The 25,822-nt window shown below is 39.4% G+C and overlaps 1 protein-coding gene across 1 annotated transcript in view; it reads right to left on the bottom strand.

The window, feature by feature from the left end:
• Nucleotides 1-1,281: 1,281 nt before the first annotated feature.
• Nucleotides 1,282-25,822, bottom strand: part of LOC116887693 (ralA-binding protein 1-like) — a 29,448-nt gene continuing 4,907 nt past the window's right edge. The window contains exons 3-12 of the mRNA XM_032889288.1: nucleotides 25,597-25,674; nucleotides 23,938-24,001; nucleotides 20,368-20,550; nucleotides 18,043-18,221; nucleotides 17,468-17,629; nucleotides 16,396-16,505; nucleotides 15,820-16,009; nucleotides 14,108-14,366; nucleotides 5,547-5,686; nucleotides 1,282-3,465 (exon numbers count right to left, since the gene is read on the bottom strand). Coding sequence (XP_032745179.1) covers nucleotides 1,456-3,465; nucleotides 5,547-5,686; nucleotides 14,108-14,366; nucleotides 15,820-16,009; nucleotides 16,396-16,505; nucleotides 17,468-17,629; nucleotides 18,043-18,221; nucleotides 20,368-20,550; nucleotides 23,938-24,001; nucleotides 25,597-25,674 — 3,375 coding nt within the window. The 3' untranslated portion in view covers nucleotides 1,282-1,455. The remainder of the gene's footprint in view (nucleotides 3,466-5,546; nucleotides 5,687-14,107; nucleotides 14,367-15,819; nucleotides 16,010-16,395; nucleotides 16,506-17,467; nucleotides 17,630-18,042; nucleotides 18,222-20,367; nucleotides 20,551-23,937; nucleotides 24,002-25,596; nucleotides 25,675-25,822) is intronic.

The following is a 25,822-nucleotide window of genomic DNA, read 5'->3' on the forward strand; positions in this document are numbered from 1 at the left end:
GTATCTGGCAAAAGTTAAAAGTGCTAGATTGTTTTTTGATTAAGAAGGAAAACAATTTTGTTTATCTACTGGACAGAGGGCAGTATCAAACATTGACAGCCTATTGTGGGTCAGTGGTGGACTAGCCATTTTGAACTGTTATTTGTGAGGGATAAGTTTTGGTAAGTATTATTTAAGACATGAATTTTGTAAAACACACTTTTATCACTATTACTACTTGTCCTGCTATTACTTTACTATATATGGCCTGTGGTGAATCAGTGGGAATATATGTAATGCCAAACTAAAGCCGATCTGTTATATGATTATTTTACCTTCCAACAGAAGCTGTTCACCTGTGCCTTTGGGATGAATCTTGTGACATTCTAATCTTTGTCAGACTTTTACCTGCCATGCGTCTTATCAAGAGATCATGAGTCCATGGTTCCAGGAAACAGAGATGGTATAACAAGCACTCATCTGACAGTGAAATCCGGTTGCCTAAGAGTCAGGCCTCCCAGACCGCTGGGAGCAGTTGTCTTGGGTTAGAGGCAAACACCAGGTGGGGTCAATTACAGTTACGCTTTCCTTCCTTCCGCTCAGTTCTGTCAGAGTCCTTAAGCAGCCCCTTGAGATGACATGGACAGGTGAAAGTTGTGCATGAGAGCATCTACATGGCTTATCCTGGCAGAGGTGTGGGTATCCCAGCCCAAGCTAGCAACTGAAGTCACTGTGGAAGGTGACTTTCCTGGAAGGTCAGTGTGGAAAAGGACTCTGGTGTGAGAAGCGTCCTGTGCAACCTCAGGGTCAAGGTGGTCATCTCTGACCACCTCTGAGAAAAGGCCCTTGCTGCTCCCTAGCAGTGAGTGGGTGGCCTGCCCTGCCCAGGCTGGTGGCAGGCTGCATGGTAATCTCCCTCTGCAACCAAACTGGGCCATCCTGACTCACATTGACAGACTCGGAGCTGGAAAAGAAAAGTGGTACACACAGGGCAGGAACAAGGAACCCCAGCGTGAGCCTTTTTGGCCAGTCAGAGAATATGAGGCAGATCCCCACTGAACAATCTGCACCAAAAGGTGTGGAAGGCACAAGCAAGAGTGGCCAGGGACCCTGCAGGGCTGGTGAGACCACGAGCGTCCACAAGGCAGGCGCAGAAGTGACCTGGTTTGGTTCCCACCCTTTGATAAGAAAGAGATCCTGATTCTACTGTGATTTAAAGAACAACAACAACAACAACAACAACAACAACAACAACAACAAAAAGCAAAAAGTTTTTTGGTTTAAAAAGAAGCCACTCAAGGGTTAAAATAGTTATTTTTATCAAAGAAAATTAATTTTCAAATAAGCTGACACTATCTGGAAATGCCTGTGTTCCCTGCAAGCCCCCCACCCCTGAGTGTCCACCGCTTCACCCTCCCAGGACCTGAGCCTGACACGGAGTCAGATGTGTGCAAGAGTGAGCATCTCTGAGAGCCTTTACAGCACACTGCCGGGCAGGACAGGCAGTGGACTCTCGCTTACACTATGATGCACAGGGCCGGGGCAGTTCAGATGCGTCTCCTTCGGGTCTTTGCTGGGCGAGGGCTTCACCTGCTCCTTGGCTGCTATCACCTCAAGGACACCTTCAGAGGGCAGTGGGCCTGTGCCCCCTTGCCTCTCGGGCTCCTCCTCCTCCTCCTGGAGCTGCTGCTCAGACTTGGCTTGCTGCATCTGGAGCAACCGGAGCTGCACTCGGAGCTCAACGATGGCCTCCCGCTCTTCACCGATTGCTTGGTTCAAGTGATTGTTCTTTATTTCTAACTCTTCATTCTGCCTCTGTAAGTCTTCCAGAATGATCTGCAGCTCCTCCTCATCCTTGCTCTCACACTCGCTGTCAGAAGAGTGCTCCTCTGTCTCGCTGCGGCCATGCTGGTGACTCTGGATCTCCGCAATCTCAGCTCGGAGGCGGTGGACCTCTTCTTTCTCCGAGGCGATCTGACTACGCAGAAACTGCTCCATGGCCAGGAGCTCCTCCTGCTCAATCAGGGTCTCATTCTCCTGGGCAAGGAGGATATTTATGTCCTCCTCATTTTCGTCCATTTCTTCTTTGGCAACATCCTCGTTCGAAAGGCTGGCTATCTCCTGGGAAAACTTGGTCTCACACTCTTGTCTTTTAGCTTCCCTCAGCTTTCTCTCGAGGGCAGTCAGAATCCTGTGTACTTCCCATAATCTTTCTTCTTTAGATAAGTCCTTTATCCCGCGCTGCAGATCTCGATGTAAACAGTTCAAAAGGAACTCCTGTCTCCTGATCTCTTCCTTGATGCCTGCTTGGGTCTCTGGCAGTGTAGGCATTGTGGCCGTGTTGGACCAACGCAGAGGTCTTGTTACTTGCTTCAGGACCACGGTGCCAAATAGCTCTTGCACATGTGTGAAAAGCACATACAGGACCCGATTGCTGATCTGGACAGTTGGGCTCAGCACTAGAGAGATGTTCTGGATGTTCATCTTGGTTTCTATCTCCTTCGCAATGATGTGGTCCATGTGCACAATGAGCCAGGAAAGCAGAAGGTGGTTATACTCCGGCAGTTCCCTGAGCAAGCGCTGGAACTCCTGCACTTTCTCCGTCTCTGTGGTCCTCTGACAAGCCTCTTCAAATCGGGGCATAAGCTCTCTGGTAAGCAAATTCTCTGGAAGGTCTCGCAAATACTGCTTCAGCAAGCTGGCTACAGTGTTAGGTTCATATTCTTCCAAGTTTGGAGACTCCTCTCGGTCATAGGCTGCTTTCAGCTCATCTACCTTTGATTTGACTCCTGACCCTCGGTAGATGCCTTCACACTTCATGCCATGCTGCTCCATGTAGTCCACGCACTCTCGGAAGACAGCTGGCAGCCGGATGCCGTCGTACATCATGGTCCTCTCTACTGCGTCAGCCAAGGGAACGCCGAAAATGGGTCTGAGACTTGGGGCGTCCGTCTGAGGCACCTCTGACTCCTGAGTTGGCTTCTTCTTTTTCTTCTTCTCCTTCCACTGTTTAACAACATCGGCTGCCATCAAGTCTTTACATTTCTTTTCTTTATGCTTTTCCTCTTTATGCTTTTCTTCTTTGGGCTTTTCTTTGATTTTAAAATCCTTTTCCTTCTTTTTAGAGAAGCTGGGCTTTTTGAACACATGGATTCCCTTGGACCTCTTCATCTTGGAAGGACTTTCAGCTTCATCTCCAGAGCTGTCTTCCTGGAAGGCAGCGTACCCTTCAGTCCTTTTCTCCTTTTTCTTAAATTTTCCTTTTTTCTTTCCATGGTCTTTCTCATCATCTGACACGATATCAGGAGGCTCGTGGAGGATGTCATGGGGAGGCGAAGGCTCACCGGTCTGGTACAATCCAGGAAATTTTGTAGGGCTGATCTCCTCGGAGCTGGGAGTCCGGGTCAGCCCGCTGCCATGCTCGGCCCGGCGGTGTTCACTAGGGCTGCTGGTGGGGGGCAGGAAGGACTCGGTCATGCTGAAGCCCTGAGGAGGAAGGGAAGAGGTCTTCTGTTACCTATCCGTTCCACCAGTGCCTGCAGCCGAGCGACAGTCTGCTCTGCTGCAGCCGCTGCCTCCTGCGCTGTCCCCCTGGCCGGCCGCAGGAACCCCATTCCCACCCCGCCCAGCCTTCGCCTGTTTACACCAATTCTTGATCAGTGGTGGACTAGCCATTTTGAGCTGTTATTTCTGAAGGACATTTTTTTGGTAAGTGTTGTTGAAACATGTGTTTTGTGAAACACACTTTTACCACTATTATAACTTGTTCCACTATTACTTCACATGGTATGGTCAGAGGTGAAATCAGTAGGAACTTTTGTAACGCCAAACTAAAGCCCATCTGATCTATGAGGATGTTAACTTCCAACAGAGGTTTTTCACCTGTGTCTTTGTGATGGATCTTTGAGACTTTTAAATGTATCAAGACGTCATGTGTCCATAGCTCCAGGAAACAGACATCGTCGTGTAATCTCAAGGACAGAAAGGACATATGCATCTCTAGAGGGATGTTAATGTTGGTGATGTAAAAACCTTCCTCATCTTTAAGAAAGATGCTGTTATAACCACGTATTCTTCGTTCCAGTCAATGTGTTGTTCACTGTGAAGCCTACACCTCAGGAACCAGTGTGATTCTTTAGGTAGAATTTCGAATATGTGATCTGATTCTTGTCCTTTCTCTGCAATTATGGATAACATGTCCTGTGTGGGATAAGCTTGTAGTATTAGAGATCCACACCTGAAGCACAAATATGTCTTTTATTGTGAACCTGAGCAAGGACAGTTTTGGCTGCACAGCTATAACTGAGAGGAATAAAGTAGTCATTGAACTTTTTTCTGTTTTAGCTTCCAAATACATTTTCTTCCCTAATCCATTTTTCCCCCATTTGTAACATCATGGTTTTGTTTGGACTTCTGTTCCCCAAAGCATTTTGGTGAATGGTCCTTTATTACTTTCTGTTTCCTTCTATGAATATCTTTCTCAAGCATGGCATTCTAAGTAAATATTGGGATATTTCCCTTCTAGAGATCAAATCAGTATTTTACTTCCTGTCTGTCCTGGCCTCTATTATGTATCCTGTTTTTTATTTTAATAAATATTATTTCACTATACTTCTAAGACTTTAATTTCCTTTTCTGTGACTTCTTTCTTTTCTTTTTTTCGGAGCTGGGGACCAAACCCAGGGCCTTGCACTTGCTAGGCAAGTGCTCTACCACTGAGCTAAATCCCCAACCCTTTCTGTGACTTCTTATTTTTAACTATGTCTAAAGATACTGTCACATTTAAGAACCCAAGTATTTGTCAATTATTCTTCCATAATTTTATTCTGTAAAAATGACTACCATACACCGATTTATTCCATATTTTCTCTATTTTCAATTGATTACATGATCAAAAACATGGTTACCAGAAAACTCTGCTCTAAAATACCTAAGAAATGTGTAGTAATGCTCATGTGTCTGACAAGATAAATTTGATCACACATAGCATAAATTCCTAGCTCAGCTATAGTGCTAAAATAGATGTGGACAGTAAATATATATTTCCAAAGAAGTTTAGTAACTAGTTTAAAATAGATTAAGCCATATTAGGCAGCATTTAAATCTAGTCCACTATGATAAAAGATGTTACTATATAGCAAAAAAATAATGTATACATCTAATTCATTGATAATGTACAGTAAAAGTCTATAGATATCATTAATTATAAAAGATTGAGTAATCTCAGAGGCAATGATATTAAGGGATTGACTCCAGAATAATATTGAGTCATAAAGAAGCTGGAAGACTTTATAGTCGGGTTATCAGCGGTGTACTTCCCTAGACCCATTTCCTCCAAGAAGCTGGTGGGTTAGGATCTTCGATGCAATCAGGGTAAAACATGGGAATATTATTTCTTTTTATTCTGTATTTTTGATTTCTTTCAATTACATGACTCAAACTTCAGTGCAAATTATTTCTATTTTAAAATGATCTTACCTTCATGTATAGGTCATCTAAACATTAATTTGTTTGATTAAATAATTCCTTAGAATGAAGGTGCTGTAGAAACCCAAACTGATACTCACAAGTTTTGGAGTAGGCAACGTTTTGTCTTCTAAAAGACCCGAAAGAGATTTGCCAAACAAACATTTCTGTTTTGCTTGTGGTGGATTAATAGATGTTACAGTTGGGTTAGTATATACAATGCCTTCGTGTTTTTGTGAATCTAAGGAAGAAGGGAAATCATTGCTGTAATTGCTGAACTCATTTAGTCCTCATTTAGCCCTAGCATACGTACCTTTTTCCCTTTACCACCTGCATGCCTTATGCAATATCACAAACACACAGAAAATAACTAATTAATATTATAACATTTATAATGATCTTGCTTCATAAGGCACTCGATATATAGTTGTATATGGCCCATTCTTCATGTATAAAGAGTAAGTTATTGTGTTTGCCTTGAAAGCTATGCTTAAAGGTATTAGAATCAAACAGTCATATAGTACCAATCTTTTCATCCCCTTGTGTGACTTTCTGACTGCCGTGGACAACAGTAAAGTACCAGCAGTATCTGTACTTCACAACACAATTTGCCTAATTGCACTTCTGTTACATTCCTTGGCTTTCTCCACTGATCTGTGAGCTCAAATCTGAGATTGTAGTGTCTATGTCAACCATATGGGTTTATTATGCTATATTTTCAGATTTTCATAAGAGACTAGGATGCTGGCACATGCCTTTATTTCTAGATCTCAGGAAGCAGAGCCAAGGGGATCTATGTAAATTTGATTTCAGTTTGGTTCACTGATCAAGCTCCATGACGGCCAGAGCTGTTACATAGAGAAAATCCAATTTGCTATTGAGTTGTTATTTTCTTTATTTTAAGAATCTATGAGATTCGACATCACACTAGTCAGAATGGCTAAGAACAAAAACTCAGGTGACAGCAAATGCTGGCGAGGATGTGGAGAAAGAGGAACACTCCTCCACTGTTGGTGGGATTGCAGACTAGTACAACCATTCTGGAAATCAGTCTGGAGGTTTCTCAGAAAATTGGACATTGAACTACCTGAGGACCCACCTATACCTCTTTTGGGCATATACCCAAAGATGCCCCTACATATAACAAAGACATGTGCTCCACTATGTTCATAGCAGCCTTATTTATAATAGGCAGAAGTTGGAAAGAACCCAGATGCCCTTCAGCAGAGGAATGGATACAGAAAATGTGGTACATCTACACAATGGAATACTACTCAGCTATCAAAAACAATGACTTAATGAAATTCATAGGCAAATGGATGGAACTGGAAAATATCATCCTCAGTGAGGTAACCCAATCACAGAAAAACACACATGGTATGCACTCCTTGATAAGTGGCTATTAGCTCAAATGCTTGAATTACCCTAGATGCACAGAACACATGAAACTCAAGAAGGATGACCAAAATTCAAATGCTTCACTCCTTCTTTAAAAGGGGAACAAGAATACCCTTAGGGGGGAATAGGGAGGCAAAGTGTAGAAGAGAGGCAGAAGGAACATCCATTCAGAGCCTGCCCCACATGTGGCCCATTCATATACAGCCACCCAATTAGATAGGATGGATGAAGAAAAGAAGTGCAGGCTAAAAGGAAGTGGATGTAGATCTCTCCTGAGAGACACAGCCAGAATATGGCAAATACATAGGCGAATGCCAGCAGCAAAACAGTGAACTGAGAACGAGACCCCCATCGTTGAAGGATCAGAGGAAGGACTGAAAGAGCTTGAAGGGGACCCCATAGGAACAACAATGCCAACCAACCAGAGCTTCCAGGGACTAAGCCACTACACAAAGACTATACAAGGACTGACCCTGGGCTCCAACTGCACAGGTAGCAATGAATAGCCTAGTAAGAGCACTGGTGGAAGGGGAAGCCCTTGTTCCTGCCAAGAAAGAATCCCCAGTGAACGTGATTGTTGGGGGGAGAGCGGTAATTGGGGGAGGATGAGGAGGGAGCACCCATAGAGAAGGTAAGGCAGAGGGGTTAGGGGAATGCTGGCCTGGAAACCAGGAAAGGGAATAAAGATCGAAATGTAAATAAGAAATACCCAGGTTAATAATATGGAGAAAAATAAAAAAGAATCTATGTTGAGAATGTTAAGAATCGGCACTCGAGCAGCAGGATCCCTGCACTCCAGACACAGCCCGGACCTGAAGACACTGGATCAACAGTTCTCTGCACCAAAATCCCGTGGGAGGGAGAGCTAAACCTTCAGAGGGGCAGACATGCCTGGGAAACCAGAAGACACTACACTCTGCCCACATTTTTGACTCCAGAGGAAAACACCTAACACCATCTGGGATCCTGGTGCAAGGGGGGCAGGAAAAGGCAGCGCAGGCCCTCCTGGTACTGCCCTCACGGAGAGCTCAACAGCAGCCCCCAACCAGCAACTTGAGCCGCTGGACCACAGGTAAGACCAACTTCTCTGCACCAAGCAACCAGCCAGGTGGACTCAGGATACAGACCCACAGGAACAGCTGAAGACCAGTAGACAGGAAAGACTATACACCTGAAAGCAGAACACTCTGTTCCTATAACTGGCTGAAAGAAAACAGGAAAACAGGTATACAGCACTCCTGACACACAGGCCTATAGGACAGTATAGCCATTGTCAGAAATAGCAGAACAAGGTAACACCAGAGACAACCTGATGGTGAGAGGCAAGCACAGGAACCCAAGCAACAGAAACCAAGACTACATGGCATCATTGGAGCCCACTTCTCCCACCAAAGCAAATACTGAATATCCAAACACACCAGAAAAGCAAGATCTAGATTTAAAATCACATTTGATCATGATTATGGAGGACTTCAAGAAAAACATAAAGAACTCCCTTAAAGAAACGCAGGAAAACAGAAATAAACAAGTAGAAGCCTATAGAGAGGAATCACAAAATTCCCTGAAAGAATTCCAGGAAAACACAAACAAACAGGTGAAGGAATTGAAAATGGAAATAGAAGCAATAAAGAAAGCACAAAAGGAAACAACCCTGGATATAGAAAACCAAAGGAAGAGACAAAGAGCTGCAGATACAAGCATCACCAACAGAATACAAGAGTTAGAAGAGAGAACATCAGGAGCAGAAGATTCCATAGAAATCATCGACACAATGGTCAAAGATAATGTAAAACAGAAAAAGCTACTGGTCCAAAACATACAGGAAATCCAGGACTCAATGAGAAGATCAAACCTAAGGATAATAGGTATAGAAGAGAGTGAAGACTCCCAGATCAAAGGACCAGTAAATATCTTCAACAAAATCATAGAAGAAAACTTCCCTAACCTAAAGAAAGAGATGCCCATAAACATACAAGAAGACTACAGAACTCCAAATAGATTGGACCAGAAAAGAAACACTTCCTGACACATAATAGTCAAAACACTAAATGCACAAAATAAAGAAAGAATATTAAAAGCAGTAAGGGAAAAATGTCAAGTAACATACAAAGGCAGACCTATCAGAATCACACCAGACTTCTCACCAGAGAATACGAAAGCCAGAAGATCCTGGACAGATGTCATACAGACCCTAAGAGAACACAAATGCCAGCCCAGGGTACTGTATCCAGCAAAACTCTCAATTAACATAGATGGAGAAACCAAGATATTCCATGACAAAACCAAATTTACACAATATCTTTCTACAAATCGAGCACTAGAAAGGATAATAAATGGTAAAGCCCAACATAAGGAGGCAAGCTACACCCTAGAAAAAGCAAGAAACTAATCATCTTGGCAACAAAACAAAGAAAAGAAAAGCACACAAACATAACCTCACATCCAAATATGAATATAACCGGAAGCAATAATCACTATTCCTTAATATCTCTCGACATCAATGGTCTCAACTCCCAATAAAAAGACATAGATTAACAAACTGAATACTCAATGAGGACCCTGCATTCTGCTGCCTACAGGAAACACACCTGAGAGAAAAAGACAGACACTACCTCAGAGTGAAAACAACTTTCCAAGCAAATGGTCAGAAGAAGCAAGCTGGAGTAGCCATTCTAATAATGAACAAAATCAATTTTCAACTAAAATTCATCAAAAAAGATAAGGAAGGATACTTCATATTCATCAAAGGAAAAATCCACCAAGATGAACTCTCAATCCTAAATATTTATGCTCCAAATACAAGGGCACCTACATACATAAAAGAAACCTTACTAAAGCTCAAAGCACACATTGCACCTCACACAATAATAGTGGGAGATTTCAACACCCCACTCTCACTGGACAGATCATGGAAGCAGAAATTTAACAGAGACATAGACAGACTAAGAGCAGTCATGAACCAAATTGACTTAAAAGATATTTATAGAACTTTCTATCCTAAAACAAAAGGATAAACCTTCTTCTCACCACCTCATGGTACTTTTTCCAAAATTGACCATATAATTGATCATAAAACAGGCCTCAACAGATACAGAAAGATAGAAATAATACCATGCGTCCTATCACACCACCACGGGCTAAAGCTGGTCTTCAATAACAATAAGGGAAGAACGCGTATATATACATGGAGGTTGAACAATGCTCTACTCAGTGATAACCTTGTCAAGGAAGAAATAAAGAAAGAAATTAAAGACTTCTTAGAATTCAATGAAAATGAAGGTACAACATACCCAAACTTATGGGACACAATGAAAGCTGTGCTAAGAGGAAAACTCATAGCTCTGAATGTCTGCAGAAAGAAACAGGAGAGAGCATATATCAGCAACTTGACACCTAAAAGCTCTAGAACAAAAAGAAGCAAATACACCCAGGAGGAATAGAAGGCAGGAAATAATCAAACTCAGAGCTGAAATCAACCAAGTAGAAACAAAAAGGACCACAGAAAGAATCAACAGAACCAAAAGTTGGTCCTTTGAGAAAATCAACAAGATAGATAAACCCTTAGAAGAGTAATGAGAGGAAACTGAGTGTCCAAATTAACAAAACCAGAAATGAAAAGGTAGACATAACTATCGAATCAGAGGAAATTCAAAAAATCATCAGATCCTACTACAAAAGCCTATATTCAATAAAACTTCAAAATCTTCAGGAAATGGATAATTTCCGAGACAAATACCCAGTACCACAGTTAAATCAGGAACAGATAAACCAGTTAAACAATCCCATAACTCCTAAAGAAATAAAAGCAGTCATTAAAGGTCTCCCAAACAAAAGGAGCCCAGGTCCAGACGGGTTTAGTGCAAAATTCTATCAGACCTTCATAGAAGACCTCAAACCAATACTATGCAAACTATTCCACAAAATTGAAACAGACAAGATTGCTACCGAATTCCTTCTATGAAGCCACAATTACTCTTATACCTAAACCACACAAAGACCCAACAAAGAAAGAGAACTTCAGACCAATTTCCCTTATGAGGATCAAAGTAAAAATACTCAATAAAATTCTGGCAAACCGAATCCAAGAGCATATCAAAACAGTCATCCAACATGATCAAGTAGGCTTCATCCCAGGCATGCAGGGATGGTTTAATATTCGGAAAACCATCAACGTAATCCATTATATAAACAAACTGAAAGAACAAAACCACATGATTATTTCATTAGATGCTAAGAAAGCATTTGACAAAATTCAACACCCCTTCATGATAAAAGTCCTGGAAAGAATAGGAATTCAAGGCCCATACCTAAACATAGTAAAAGCCATATACAGCAAACCAGTGGCTAACATTAAACTAAATGGACAGAAACTTGAAGCAATCCCACTAAAATCAGAGACTAGACAAGGCTGCCCACTCTCTCCCTACTTATTCAATATAGTTCTTGAAGTTCTATCCAGAGCAATCAGACAATAAAAGGAGATCAAGGGGATACAGATCGGAAAAGAAGAAGTCAAAATATCACTATTTGCAGATGACATGATAGTATATTTAAGTGATCCCAAAAAGTTCCACCAGAGAACTACTAAAGCTGATAAACAACTTCAGCAAAGTGGCTGGGTATAAAATTAACTCAAATAAATCAGTAGCCTTCCTCTACACAAAAGAGAAACAAGCTGAAAAAAGAAATTAGGAAACAACACCCTTCATAAAAAGTCCCAAATAATATAAAATACCTTAGTGTGACTTTAACCAAGCAAGTGAAAGATCTATATGATAAGAACTTCAAGTCTCTGAAGAAAGAAATTGAAGAAGACCTCGGAAGATGGAAATATCTCCCATGTTCTTGCATTGGCAGGATTAATATAGTAAAAATGGCAATTTTATCAAAAGCGATCTACAGATTCAATGCAATCCCCATCAAAATACCAATCCAATTCTTCAGAGAGTTAGACAGAAAAATTTGAAAATTCATTTGGAATAACAAAAAACCCAGGATAGCTAAAACTATCCTCAAAAATAATAGGATTTCTGGGGAGGATCAATATCCCTGAACTCAAGCAGTATTACAGAGCAATGGTGATAAAAAACTGCCTGGTATTGGTACAGAGACAGACAGAAAGACCAGTGCAATAGACTTGAATACCCAGAAATAAACCCACACACCTATGGTCACTTGATTTTTGACAAAGGGGCCAAAACTATCCAATGGAAAAAAGATAGCATTTTCAGCAAATGGTGGTGGTTCAACTTGAGGTCAGTCATGTAGAAGAATGCAGATCGATCCATGCTTATCACCCTGTACAAAGCTTAAGTCCAAGTGGATCAAGGAACTCCACATCAAACGAGATACACTCAAACTAATAGAAGAAAAAGTGGGGAAGCATCTCAATCACATGGGCACTGGAGAAAATTTCCTGAACAAAACACCAATGGCTTATGCTCTAAGATCCAGAATCGACAAATGGGATCTCATAAAACTGCAAACCTTCTGTTAGGCAAAGGACACTGTTGTTAGGACAAAGCGACAACCAACAGATTGGGAAAAGATCTTTACCAATGCTACAACAGATAGAGGGCTTATATCCAAAATATACAAAGAACTCAAAAAGTTAGACTGCAGGGAGACAAATAACCCTATTAAAGAATGGGATGCAGAGCTAAACAAAGAATTCTCAGCTGAGGAATGCCGAATGGCTGAGAAACACCTAAAGAAATGTTCAACATCTTTAGTCATAAGGGAAATGCAAATCAAAACAACAGTGAGATTTCACCTCACACCAGTGAGAATGGCTAAGATCAAAAACTCAGGTGACAGCAAATGCTGGTGAGGATGTGTAGAAAGAGGAACACTTCTCCACTGTTGGTGGGTTTGCAGACTGGTAAAACCATTCTGGAAATCAGTCTGTAGGTTCCTCAGAAAATCGGACATTGAACTACCTGAGGACCCAGCTATACCTCTCTTGGGCATATACCCAAAAGATGTCCCAACATATAACAAAGACATGTGCTCCACCATGTTCATAACAGCCTTATTTATAATAGCCAGAAGCTGGAAAGAACCCAGGTGCCCTTCAACAGAGGAATGGATACAGAAAATGTGGTACATCTACCCAATGGAATATTACTCAGCTATCAAAAACAATGACTTTATGAAATTCATAGACAAATGGATGGAACTGGAAAATATCATCCTGAATGAGGTAACCCAATCACAGAAAAACACACATGATGTGCACTCATTGATAAGTGGCTAGTAGCCCAAATGCTTGAATTACCCTAGATGCACAGAACACATGGAACTCAAGAAGGATGACCAAAATGCAAATGCTTCACTCCTTCTTTAAAAGGGGAACAAGAATACCCTTGGGAGGGAATAGGGAGGCAAAGTTTAGAACAGAGGCAGAAGGAACACCCATTCAGAGCCTGCCCCACATGTGGCCCATACATATACAGCCACCCAATTAGACAAGATGGATGAAGAAAAGAAGTGCAGGCTGACAGGAACTGGATGTAGGTCTCTCCTAAGAGACACAGCCAGAATACAGCAAATAGATAGGCGAATGCCAGCAGCAAACCACTGAATTGAGAATGGGACCCCTGTTGAAGGAATCAGAGATAGGACTGAAAGAGCTTGAAGGGGCTTGACACCCCAGATGACCAACAATGCCAACCAACCAGAGCTTCCAGGGAGTAAGCCACTATCCAAAGACTATACATGGACTGACCCTGGGCTCCAACCTCTTAGGTAGCAATGAATAGCCTAGTAAGAGCACAAGTGGAAGGGGAAGCCCTTGGTCCTGCCAAAACTGAATCCCCAGTAAACTTGATTGTTGGGGTGGAGGGTGGTAATGGGGGGAGGATAGAGAGGGGAACAGCCTTACAGAAGGGGAATGGGAGGGGCTGGGGGATGTTGTCTGTGAAACCGGGAAGGGGAATAACAATCGAAATGTAAACAAGAAATACTCAAATTAATAAAGATGGAAAAAAATGTTAAGAATCAATATATCACTGTAAGTATCATTTCTTTACATATTCTTAATTTCTTAATCTCATTTCTGTGTTTAACCTCTAGCATAAACTCAGGACCAGTGGAAAGAGGTACTAAAATTTGGAAGCAAATTCTAACAATAGGATAATATCTATAATGCACAGGTGAAATTTTCCCTCACATGGTAAATCCTTCATTGCTGTTTGTTATAAATCATATTTTCAGTGCTCAATGATTTAACTTTAAGTTCTGGCAATAGAACAAGTATATATACCTAGAAGGCCCTCATAGGGAAGAGAAGCAGCTGGACTTTTCGGCAGTGTATTATAGCCAGGAGTGCACGTCCTCCCAATGGGGCAGCTGCTGAGTCCATGTTCGGTTTCCTTAATGTTTCCAATATTTGTTGAATTATTCTGAGAACATGAGGACTTTCCTCCAGGAGGATGATATAGTGATGTTCCAAGCCACACTGCAGCCAAGTCCTCTCCAAAAACTTTTGGAGAATTTTCAATCATAAATTCTACTAGAGAAATCTATGAAAAAACAGGGCAAACACAGAGGGTCTCTGTCATTTTGCATGGTTGCAAAATCACATTTTACTTCTTAGTCTTGGAGGCTAAAAATATGCCGTTCAAAATTCTGAGAAAAATTTAGCTGTTAGAAATAGGGGCAGGCTTTTGTCAGAAATTTAAAAGATTGTGAGATCAGATGTTCAAGTGTGATCATCACAGTGCAATGTTACATAAGAGAATGATTTCCAGTTTTTACATTGTGATGGCCAGTATGTGATACATACTGTACACTGAAATAGCTTTGGTTACATTTTATAATATATGTGTGAGCATGATTATAAGGATGCTTATAGAAAGGCAGAGCTAAGGAGGGAAGATGGCCTCTGAATGTGGGTACCATCCTACTGAAAGTTCCCATGGGCTGTCTAAAAAGTAAGAGACAGGCAAACCCATCTGAGCAGTGAAATTCATGTGTCTCAGTGCAGTGCAATGGTAACAGCTGCATCAATATATCACTGTAGGTGCCATTTCTTCACATATTTAGTTAATTACTTAATCTTAATACAGTGATGGCTCAGTGCAGATGCAATGGTAACGTCTTGATTTTATGATTCATTATATTGGGAGGTATTTGAAATAAGATCTACTGGGAGGAAATGGGATAATTATGTATCTTCAATGGCAGGTACTTTGGAACCCTGTCTTCTCCTGATCTTTGATTCTACACAATATGAGGAATATTATTGTTTCTCAGTTGAGTTGTTTTACAGTATGTTCCTTACAGGTCCAAGGACAATTGGTCAATTAATAATGGATCAGAAACTCAAATACTTAGAGTCAAAATAACCATTTGATCACTGTACTGCATAAGGTTTGGTAGTTTATTATAGTACTTGAAAGATGGCTAACATAGAAAAGTATACACAATAATTTCTCTAAACCAATCATAACCAGCATCCTGAGGCCAATGGTATTTTACTCACATTAATCAGGAATTCTTAAGGACCATATCTGATAAAAAAAATCCAAATTGCATTGCCTTTTTTTGTTGGGGAAACCACCTTGAAAACAAGTAGAATTTCACACATTCTACACTGAATATGTCAGAATTAAGTCTTGATTGCTGAACCCAGTACCTAGGATTTTTTTTTGTATCATTTCACAGCATTTGTTCTCACTGGGTTAGTCTAAGGATATTCTAAATGACAAAGACAAAAGACTGAGTCACTGAGCTCAAATACCCATTTATATTTTACTTAAAATGCACCAATGATTCCTTCCCTCCAGAAGAACACCTTTCAAAGCTGTACTTACTTTACAAAATGAAACAAAACAAAAACCAAAACACATCAACAACAACAACAAACAACAACAACAACAACAACAAAATAACCAAGATTCTCAGGGTAATCCTGTTTTCCTGTCTCATTGTAAAGGCTTATCAATGCTAGGCATAAAGTTCTTATCTAATTACCTTTTTGCCAATATCATTTGTCACTCCATTATTGCAGGAGCTGGGCACGAATAAGAGACATGGGGCTAACCCAACAGATAGGTGGTAAGAAGACATTTCATTAACAGGAGAGTTATTTTTAATTTCATATAATATACAAAAAAGTTGCCTCAGAAGAGCCGCATTTTCAGGTGGCATTTTATCTAAAAGACTGAACACAGAGACAGTTATTTTAAAACAAGTATACTCAATTTGTAAATATGAAGGAAGGGAACGGAGTAATCGTATCGTATGCAGGATGCACTGTAAATAAAATGAAAGAATTTGTACTCAAATTATTGCTTGAAATATTTACCCAATTCAGAAAAAAGACAAATCTAATTGGAATATGAAAGTAAGATTATAAGCCTGGGCTACTGTAATTCCCACTGTAACTCATACTCTTTTGAAAGTGTCTTCCATGTTTGTGAACAATTGAAACCTTTTGCTGTCTGTCAGTGTTCTTAGTAAATGTTTCTGTGATATATAATCTCTAATGTGTGTAAGCAAATGTTACTTCTATTTTGTTGATGTTGTTCACAGTTTGCCAACAATTACCTCTGCACTGCGGCTAATTTCTCTTCATCATTGACCTTTTCGGGTACAGCAATCCACTCATCATATAGTTTTGAAGTCATTAGACTTCCCTCGATGTTTTGGAGGAAGTCCTTATAAAGAGAGGAAAAATATTTTTGTGGAAAAAATTAAACATGGAAATTATTCAAAGTACATTCACCTGTAAATTTCAGTTTAGTTCCAACTTTCTTCACAGTTCCCCAAATTTCCCCTAGTTAGAACGTTCCATGATATGTGGGCCCAGTAAGTTTCATCTATTTAAGCTAGAGACCAAAGAGTAAATTTTCAGATTTACTTGGACTATAGAAAAATCTTTCCTTAGCTCAGCATGCCTCTAGTGGACAGCTGAGCAAACTAGCACATATAAGTGATTAATACTACAGTTCGAATACTATTTTTAAATGATAGAAACATACAATTATGATAACCACAATAAAGACAACCATAGGAAGTTATTATCGGATTTCTCAGGAGCAGAAAGCCACGTCTGGTACTGGAAGCATGGAGGCACATGTGGTCATGGTTCTTAGAGAATGCCCTGCCCCTATTTCACTAAACAAGTGTACCTCCTAACTCTATTATAAATATTTAACTTAATGTTCACAGATAATATACCCTTACCCATCAAAAAAGGTTCTCTTTGAAATGGATGGAGACTATTACTGAAAACCACAGCTAGTCAAGGTACAAAGAACAAACTATCCTGTGACTCTGAGCCCCAGTTTATATATATACATAATAACTCCTGAACTGTTGGCTCTGAGCATAGGTTGAGACAGTCAGAAAAATTGTACACCAGAGGATAGGGACATTTGCTTTGAGACTTGGTCTCCTAGAAATGAGGGGACGGTTCACTTTTGATAGTTCAACAATCACATTGCTTAAACAATTTCTGAAACATCATCCATGTTATTAACACTAACAGAGGAGACTTTGAGCATATAAGATTTCTCTCATACATATCTACTGTCACTCAAGGGAATGCAAAATGAAGACAACTACTCCCATAGACTCTGAGGAATCCTGAGGTGGATGATGGAAGGACATTCCCTACCTTAAAGATCCACGCCACTACATTAACTGATTGCTTGTTTATATCCACCTCCTCTTCCGAATCCAATTTGTCCTTTACTGTTTGGCACAAAGTTATACTCAGAGGTTCTAAAAAGACACCCGTGGTTGTAGGCCCTTTCTTTTTCAGTAGGTACAGCATGTCCTGAGAAGAAGATAGAGAAATACCTGTCAGGCTTCACACACCACAGACTACTATTTGCTCCTTGAGAACCAGACCAATGGTGTGCACAGGTGCAGTGCACGTGCTGGCATGGACACTGATGACCTCAAGCTGGTTTTGTGCCTCAATCTTTTGTTGTACACATCCCACCCTAATATTATCCCTTAAAGATCAGGCAACATTTCTTCATATCAGATTTTCCAAAATAGTTAAGGGATTAAATCCAACTTTTCCAATAGATGGTTTCTGAATAGCCCTCTCTCATCTTCCTACTGGAAAGCCAATGATTTGAGACACAATTTTTACTCCACATGGTGATAGAAGTGAAGGGGTCAGGTATTTAAGAAGCAGGATTTTGTCTTAGGAGAGCCAGAGAAACACCATGTGAGACATACCAGAATTGCTGCGGGCAGGATGCCATCCTGACAAATGGAACTGAGTTCTCTTCCAAACAGTTTTCTTCCCTTTTTAACTGGTGGGGTGGTGCATACTTGGTCCTGGTGGGGCACAGAGCCCCTGTCCAACTGCGATGTCATAGAAGTTCTTTGTTTCTTAAAAGTTTTTTCCTTCATATCTGAGCAGGAGTTGAGATCATTACATGGGGTAGTATAATTTATAAAGATCTTTTACAAAACCAAATTTCAATTGCAAAATGTCCCTATTATAATGGGTTAATCATCCTGTTGTGCTTATGTAACCTTCTTCTCATATGCCCTACACTGTTATTAATCTTAGTGATGTCTCTAAGACATGGTCTTGTGTTCTGTAGTGGAAATTCTCACAAGATGATGATGTCTAACTCCATACTGTATCATGAAATACTAGATACATTGGTTGAACAAGCTCCCTGAACTATGTATAGGCTGTTGCTTCAATAATTACATCCATTTTCATAGCCACCCTCACTTTTATTCTCATTTAAAAATTTTCTATTTTTTTCAAATGTCATAGTGAAGCTCTTTTCATCCTTACTTTTCTTGTTCAGCATTTTGAAGAACCATTGTTAAGTTTATTTCAGCAGCAGCATGTCCCCCTCATGAGAAAATATACATGACTGTACACTACAGTGTCAGTTCAGAGCTGAAATTAAGTTTCTTTTTCGCTTCTGAGTTTTCTTTTAGAATATTGGACTATAATACAATTTTAAATATGTTACTTAAAACAAATAAATTAAAAGTAAACAAATGAGTCATATAACACAATATAAAATAGTCTTCTTCACTGTAAAACATATTGTCTGCCTGGCTATCTAATGCAAAATTATGAGGGCTGAAATCACAAGTAATATTAGATAGATGGACAAAGATGTCTGAGTGTGTGTGTGTGTGTGTGTGTGTGTGTGTGTGTGTGTGTGTGTGTGTGTGTGTTTATATATATGTATACCAAAACACATATCAAAATTTTTGACTCAGAATTGTTTCTGTCTAAAGAAAATGCATGGACAAAAACTGGAGCAGAGACTGAAGGAAAGGCCATCCAGAGATTGCCTCAACATCTGATCTATCCCATCCATAGACACCAAACCATGACAGTGTTGATGATGAAATGATATGCTTGCAGACAGGAACCTGACAGGGTTGTCCTCTGAGAGGGTCTACCAGCTTCTGACTGAAACAGATGCAGATACTCTCAGCCAACCACATGACTGAGTCCTGGGACCCCAATGAAAAAGTTAGGGGAAGGAATGAAGGAGGAGAGAGGGATAGCAACCCCATAGGAAGAACAATAATATTAATTAACTTGACCCCTCAGAGCTCCCAGGGTCTTAGCCAACAACCCAAGAGCTTACATTGCCAGTCTGCAGTCCCTGCTACATATGTAATAGATGGCTGTCTTGTCTAGCCTCAGTGGGAAGGGATGTTCTTGTTCCTGTGGAGGCTTGATGCTCCAAAGAAGCGGGATGCTAGAGGGGTAAGGTGGGAGTAGGTAGGTTGGTGGGGGAGCACCCTCTTAGAGGCAAAGGGGAAGAGGGATGTGGTGGGGTATTCTTGGTGGGGGGACCAGGAATGGGACATTTCAAATGTAAATAAAATTAATAAATAAAAAAGCAAAGTTTAAAAGAAATCAAGGGTATAAGTGGGAGGTTTTCAAGAAAGGAGAATAAGGAGAAATAATAATAGTATTCTATCATTTGAAAAAATAATTAAAAAGCCCCAGTCTATCAATGTTAGGGCCATTTCGAATCTAGATATAGGTCTAAAAGATATTTGTTATATGATTTGAAATGAGATTAGAGACTGGGCTACAAGCCTAAGGTGATTTCTAGTCAAGCCTGCAACAGATTATCTTCAACACCATACATCTTGTTTTTCTATGTAGATTTCATTGCAATAGATTGTCAAAATATAGTTCATAAGTAATTTTGTGCTCTAATCATGAAACCACTTGATGGGAACATATCACGATCCATGTCTTAGACCTGCTTATTCTAATGGGACAAAAATGTGTGTACACAGTGTCTTGGCATACCAGTTTATGGCAAATATCTGCCTGGGAAAAATGAAATGTTCTCCCTATAACCAAGATTAGTCTTCACATCGGAATTTAGAGTTCTCTTAATATGGACCTGAAACATACTGCTTTAGTGTTGGTTTGTTTGTTTGTTTTTTTTTTTACAGTGCCCCTTTCCTAAGCAAGAAAATGATAGTATGCTGCGATATTTTATGACAAATTAAAATGGGAACTAAGAAAAGCCACCTGAAGGAAGATGGCAGACTCACTTTTTTGCTGCTGGCTTCTTGCTGAGTTTCTGGGCTTCAAGATGAATTTCCCATGTACATCAGCGTTTAGGTATTTCATGATTACCCCAGGTAGGGAACGGAAAGCTGTAAAATTTCTTAAGTCCCGTGAACTGAAGTTCTTTTGAATATTTATCATTCTAATGTCATGTGGATACTCATGCCCTATGAGAAAAAACATGAATTGTAACTACTGTAACTGAATATAGGCAACCCTTCTGATACAATTTAGAATGCTTTGCTGTATTTCTTCTCCTTGTCCTTCCCCTTCCCCTTCTCCTCCTCCTCCTCTTCCTCCTCCTCTCCTCTTCCTCCTCCTCCTTCTCCTCTTCCTCCTTTTCCTCCTCCTCCTCCTTCTTCAGGATAATGTAGACTATACATACTAGAACAATAGAATCCTTACAGGGATACTATAATAAATTAAGCTGAGAACTCTAAAAATAATGAGGAGAAAATTTTCAGTGTATCACTTTGTTTAGAGAATATAGACCTAAGAATGCACTGTGTAGGGGGACTTTTGCTGTATTCTTCTCTAATCCGTTTTAAGACATGCCTGTTGGAGTATTAATACCAATAATATTTTTACATCATAAGAATCCTACTTCACCGGGGTTGGGGATTTAGCTCAGTGGTACAGCGCTTGCCTAGCAAGCGCAAGGCCCTGGGTTCGGTTCCCAGTTCCAAAAAAAAGAAAAAAAAATCCTACTTCACTCCTCTAGCTTCATATTAAGCAATTTAAATATTTCACACTGCATACATAAAATAAAATATGAGCACTAATTGTCTTCACAAAGATAATTGTGATATCCTATACTAGCAACTTAAAAGCACAATAAAAAACCCAGATCAAAAATAAGAAAACACACTAAAGAGAAGCAGACAATAGGAAATAATATTAAGTCTGAAATCAATTAGAAACAGAATCCATAAAACCAAGATCCTGTTCTTTGAGAAAATCAACAAGACACATAAACCTAAACTAACTAAAAGTCTCAGAAATAGTATGCAAATTAACAAAATCAGAAATGAAAAGGGAGACATAATGGAAATTGAAGAAATTTAAAAAAATCATCAGGTTTACTACAAAAGACTATACTTGACAAAGCTTGAAAATCTACATGAAATGGATGATTTTCTAGACAGATACCACATACCAAAGTTAAATCAAGATCAGATAAACTAATCAGTCCCATAACCCCTAAGAAACTAGAAGAATTCATTAAAAACAACCAACAACAATAACAGTAACAAAAAGACTAGGGCACGATGCATAATTCAGTGCATAATTCTACCAGACTTTCAAATAAAAGCTAATACCAAAACTCCTTAAACTATTCTCAAAATAGAAACAGAACTACAGAACTTGCTGGTAAGATTGTAGAGAAACGGGAAAGCTCTTCCATTGCTGGTGGGATGGCAAACTTCTACCACCACTCTGGAAATCAATCTGGCTGTTCCTCAGTAAACAGGAAATAGTTGCACCTGAAGATGCTGATATACTGGTCCTGGGCATATAGCCAAAAGATGCTCCACAGTACCACAAAGATGCGAGCTCCACTATGTTAATAGCAGCCTTATTTGTAATAAGAAGCAACCCTGATGTCCTTCAACCAAAGAATGGATACAGAAAATATGGTTTATTTACACAATGGAATACTATTCAGCTACTAAAAACAAAGGACATCGTGAAATTTGCGGGCAATTGCATGGATCTAGAAAATATTCTGAGTGAGCTAACCCAGACTCCAAAGGACATGAATGGTATATATTCATTAATCAGTGACACTACACAAAATATACAGAATATCCATGACACTAAAAGTTAAACCATAAGGAAAGCCTAAGTAAGGATGCTTCAATCCCACTTAGCAAAGGGAAATAAATAACCATGGGAGGCAGAGGGAAGGAGAGATATGTGTGAGAGTGGAATGGGAAGAGAACAGGTCAGGATCAGGTATGGGAGAGACACGAGAGAGGACAAGGGACCCAAGAGAACGAATGGAAATATACAGCTCTTGGGGTTGGTGGGAACCTCTAGAATATCCCAGAGACATGGGATAGGTGTGCTCCCAAGAGTCAAGGTAGGAAATTTTGCCAAAATGCAAAATCACGCAGATGTAAAATTTGAAGAGACCACCTTTTTAAATCAGACAGGACACCTGTGGATGGATAGGGACACTAACACACCTACAAAACTTTCAACCTCAAATTGCTCCTGTCTAAAAGAAATGCAGGACAAAAATGGAATAGAGTCTGAAGCAGTGACCAGTCAGTGACAGGCTCAACTTGGGATCCATCCCATTATTAGGCACCAATCCCAAATATTATTACTGATGCAATGTTGTGCTTGCAGCCAGTAGCCTAGCATGGCTGTCCTCTGAGAGGCCCTGCAAGCAACTGACTAAAACAGATATAGATATTACATCTAACCATTGGACTGAGGTCAACAACCCCTATGGAAAAGTTGGGAGAATTGAAAGAACTGGAAGGACTGGAAACATCATAGAAAGACCAGCAATATCAACCTGGACCCCTGGGAGCTATCAGAGACTGAGCCACCAACTAAAGAGCATACATGGGCTGTTCAGAGGCCACAGGCACCTATGTACGAGAATGTTTTCTTATCTGGCATTAGTGGGAGAGCGTGCTCTTAAGTCTGCAGAGACTTATGTCACTGGTATGAAGGTCAACTTTATGGGTTAGAGCTTCAAATTTTCAGTAGCTTTTAAAAGATCAGCTTTGCAAGAATACTTGGTGATCTCAAATTTTTAATTCTTATTCAAACTTTTCTGATAATTTTATTACTATTATTTATTTGGCAATAATCTAGTGAGAAATAAAAGAAGGCAACAAACAGAATAGCTGTAATTAAGTCAGGTTGTCTCCAGAAATCAGAATATGATTTCATATTCAGTTGCAGAATTATTGGTCATAGGAGATGTGAACTGAATATTTTACATGGATTCGGAGAAAGGGCTATATTTCTAATATTCATTACAAAACAATCTACATAATTTGGAATAAATAAAAAAGTGAAGATTTTACATTTTAGATTTAAACTTGTTTCTCTGTGTAAGTCTTTTGCTCACATATATACCTGATCTCCCTGTTAGACTTGGTGTTTGTGCAGGTCAGATGTGGGAATTAGATTCCCTGAAACCGGAGTTATAGACGGTTGTGAGCTACCATGTGAGTGATGGAAACCCTTGAGATATATAGCTAGGAAGAGTTTCTGTAATGATCACCAAATGACTTTTTTAAATTGTTTTCTCCAGAAACAATATGTCTAGAGTTTTGTTTTGTTTGCCTTATCAGGAAAATTCTGTTTCTGAAACAGAAAGCACAGAAAAATTCCTGTCATTCTAAGGCTGTTGCTTATGAGGTATTAAATTGTATCTGAATGTTATATTAGTAATTAATTATGATTTAAATGAATGAAATTATATTTAAGTCATTTTGCTTTAGTGTTTATTCAAGTTTAAGACTAAATAATGAAAATAGTGAGGATTCACCAAACTCAGCTAGTCCCTCCTTAGATTTCCCTGTTATTACCTTGGAGTACTCTTGGAGCTTTCCCAGGGCCAGGACAGAACCACAGTTGGTAATCTTCAATGTTCTGGGAGGCAAAAAGAACCAACCATCACAAATAAACTGACATCAGAGTCTTGAAGAGTCTAGCAATTTCCTTTACTTACCATTTCTAGCTCTCTAGCAGGGAAATTATTTAAACCAGTATTAATGATATTTCTTCTGACCACAGGTTTGAGTAAACAGGACTGATTTCAGGAGAAAATCTTTGGGTACTTGCCTTTCCTCTTGGAGGGAGCCTTGATCTACTGATCCACAATAAAATAAGAAGTTGCATTCAGCCATTACCACTAACCAAGACAAATAGTATTATGAAATTTCTTACATCTGTGCAGACTGTGTGTGGTATATTGAATTTCGACTTAACATGAGCACAGAACCTAGTGTCCACAGAGGCATATACTCATGGTGGCTATGATGAGTTTAGCAAAGTTAACATTCAAAAGATATGATAACTTCGACAACAGTGAACACAAGAGTCAAAAACAGAGAGTCTTTGGGTGCCTAGAAGTGAAAACAGCCTTTGGCTTTCATTGAGAGATGTCCAGTCTGTGGAGATGAAGGACATGTGTCTATCCTGGAAAATAGGCCTGATGCTGAAAAGAAGTTCTAGAACATAATTACTGCACACAGTGTTATGGATCCATTTGAAATAATCATCTAAATAGAACATTCTGTTGAAATATTGAGCACCCTCCAGGAGTGGCTCTAACTGGAATTATTATTAATTTTATTTTCTTGTAGACTCCTATTTAAAACCAATGACATTGTCCCATAGAGTTTTTAAGTGTTAAACTAGCAGACAAAAAGCACTCAAGCAGACACACCACCAAATACCCATTTACACCCCAACATACATGGAGAGGTGATAATGAAACAGAAAGAGAAAGAGAGTGAGAGAGAGAGGGAGGCAGAGGTAGAGGGGCATAAAACAGAGAGGCAGACTGACATGTGGATTCTCATTGTACAAACTCACAGAAAGTGATAGACAGGGATGCATAAACACAGAGAAACACACACACACAGTTACAAAGAGATACACATGCACATTTAAAAATAGAAAGACAATATATACACAGATATGTATGCAGAAAAGACATAGAAATGTAGACTCATTTATTAAAGATTTATTAAAAGTTAAAAATAAATACACTAGAACATGTACACTTACACATCCACACAAGAGAAATAAAAACAAGAAGAAATGGGAAAGACTACAGAATTACATACCAAATAGGCAGTATAGTCTAATTTTAAAAAAAAGAAGAAAGAAAAATATTCCCTCTAACATTGGCATCCTTTAAATTAGGTGTGAGCATATGACAAATTAATCACAATTTATTACAGTGGATATGTATTATCTAGTGAAACTACACATACAGCTCAAACCATTGGGCTATGAGTTTCATTTCACATAAAACTAGACACAAATTCAAGAAAAAAATGTCACTCAAAGGACTATTATTATGTCTTCAATAACTTCGGATTAAAAAGGAGGCATTTGTAAAATATGATTTGTAAATGTATCATGATCAAATTTCATCTGTATTTACACATTTCCACATATGTGAATCTCAAAAGCAAAATTCAATTTTAACTCAAAATAGATTGAAAGTAACTTACATGCTTTCTTATCATTGGTAGTAACTTGCTGATTATGTCATTCACCGTATTGAAGTTTGTTGCTGTTACATATAGAGGCTATAGAATGCACAGAGAGAAAAATGCTATAAAATAACCTGAAAGCTCATGAATACAAAATTAATATGATCTAATCATTATTTACAATTTATAATCTGTAACAACTCCTCTAATGTATAACTCATTTTCTTCCCATAGGCTAAGTCTA

Source organism: Rattus rattus, chromosome 18, assembly GCF_011064425.1.
Source record: "Rattus rattus isolate New Zealand chromosome 18, Rrattus_CSIRO_v1, whole genome shotgun sequence".
NCBI classification, from domain to species: domain Eukaryota; kingdom Metazoa; phylum Chordata; class Mammalia; order Rodentia; family Muridae; genus Rattus; species Rattus rattus.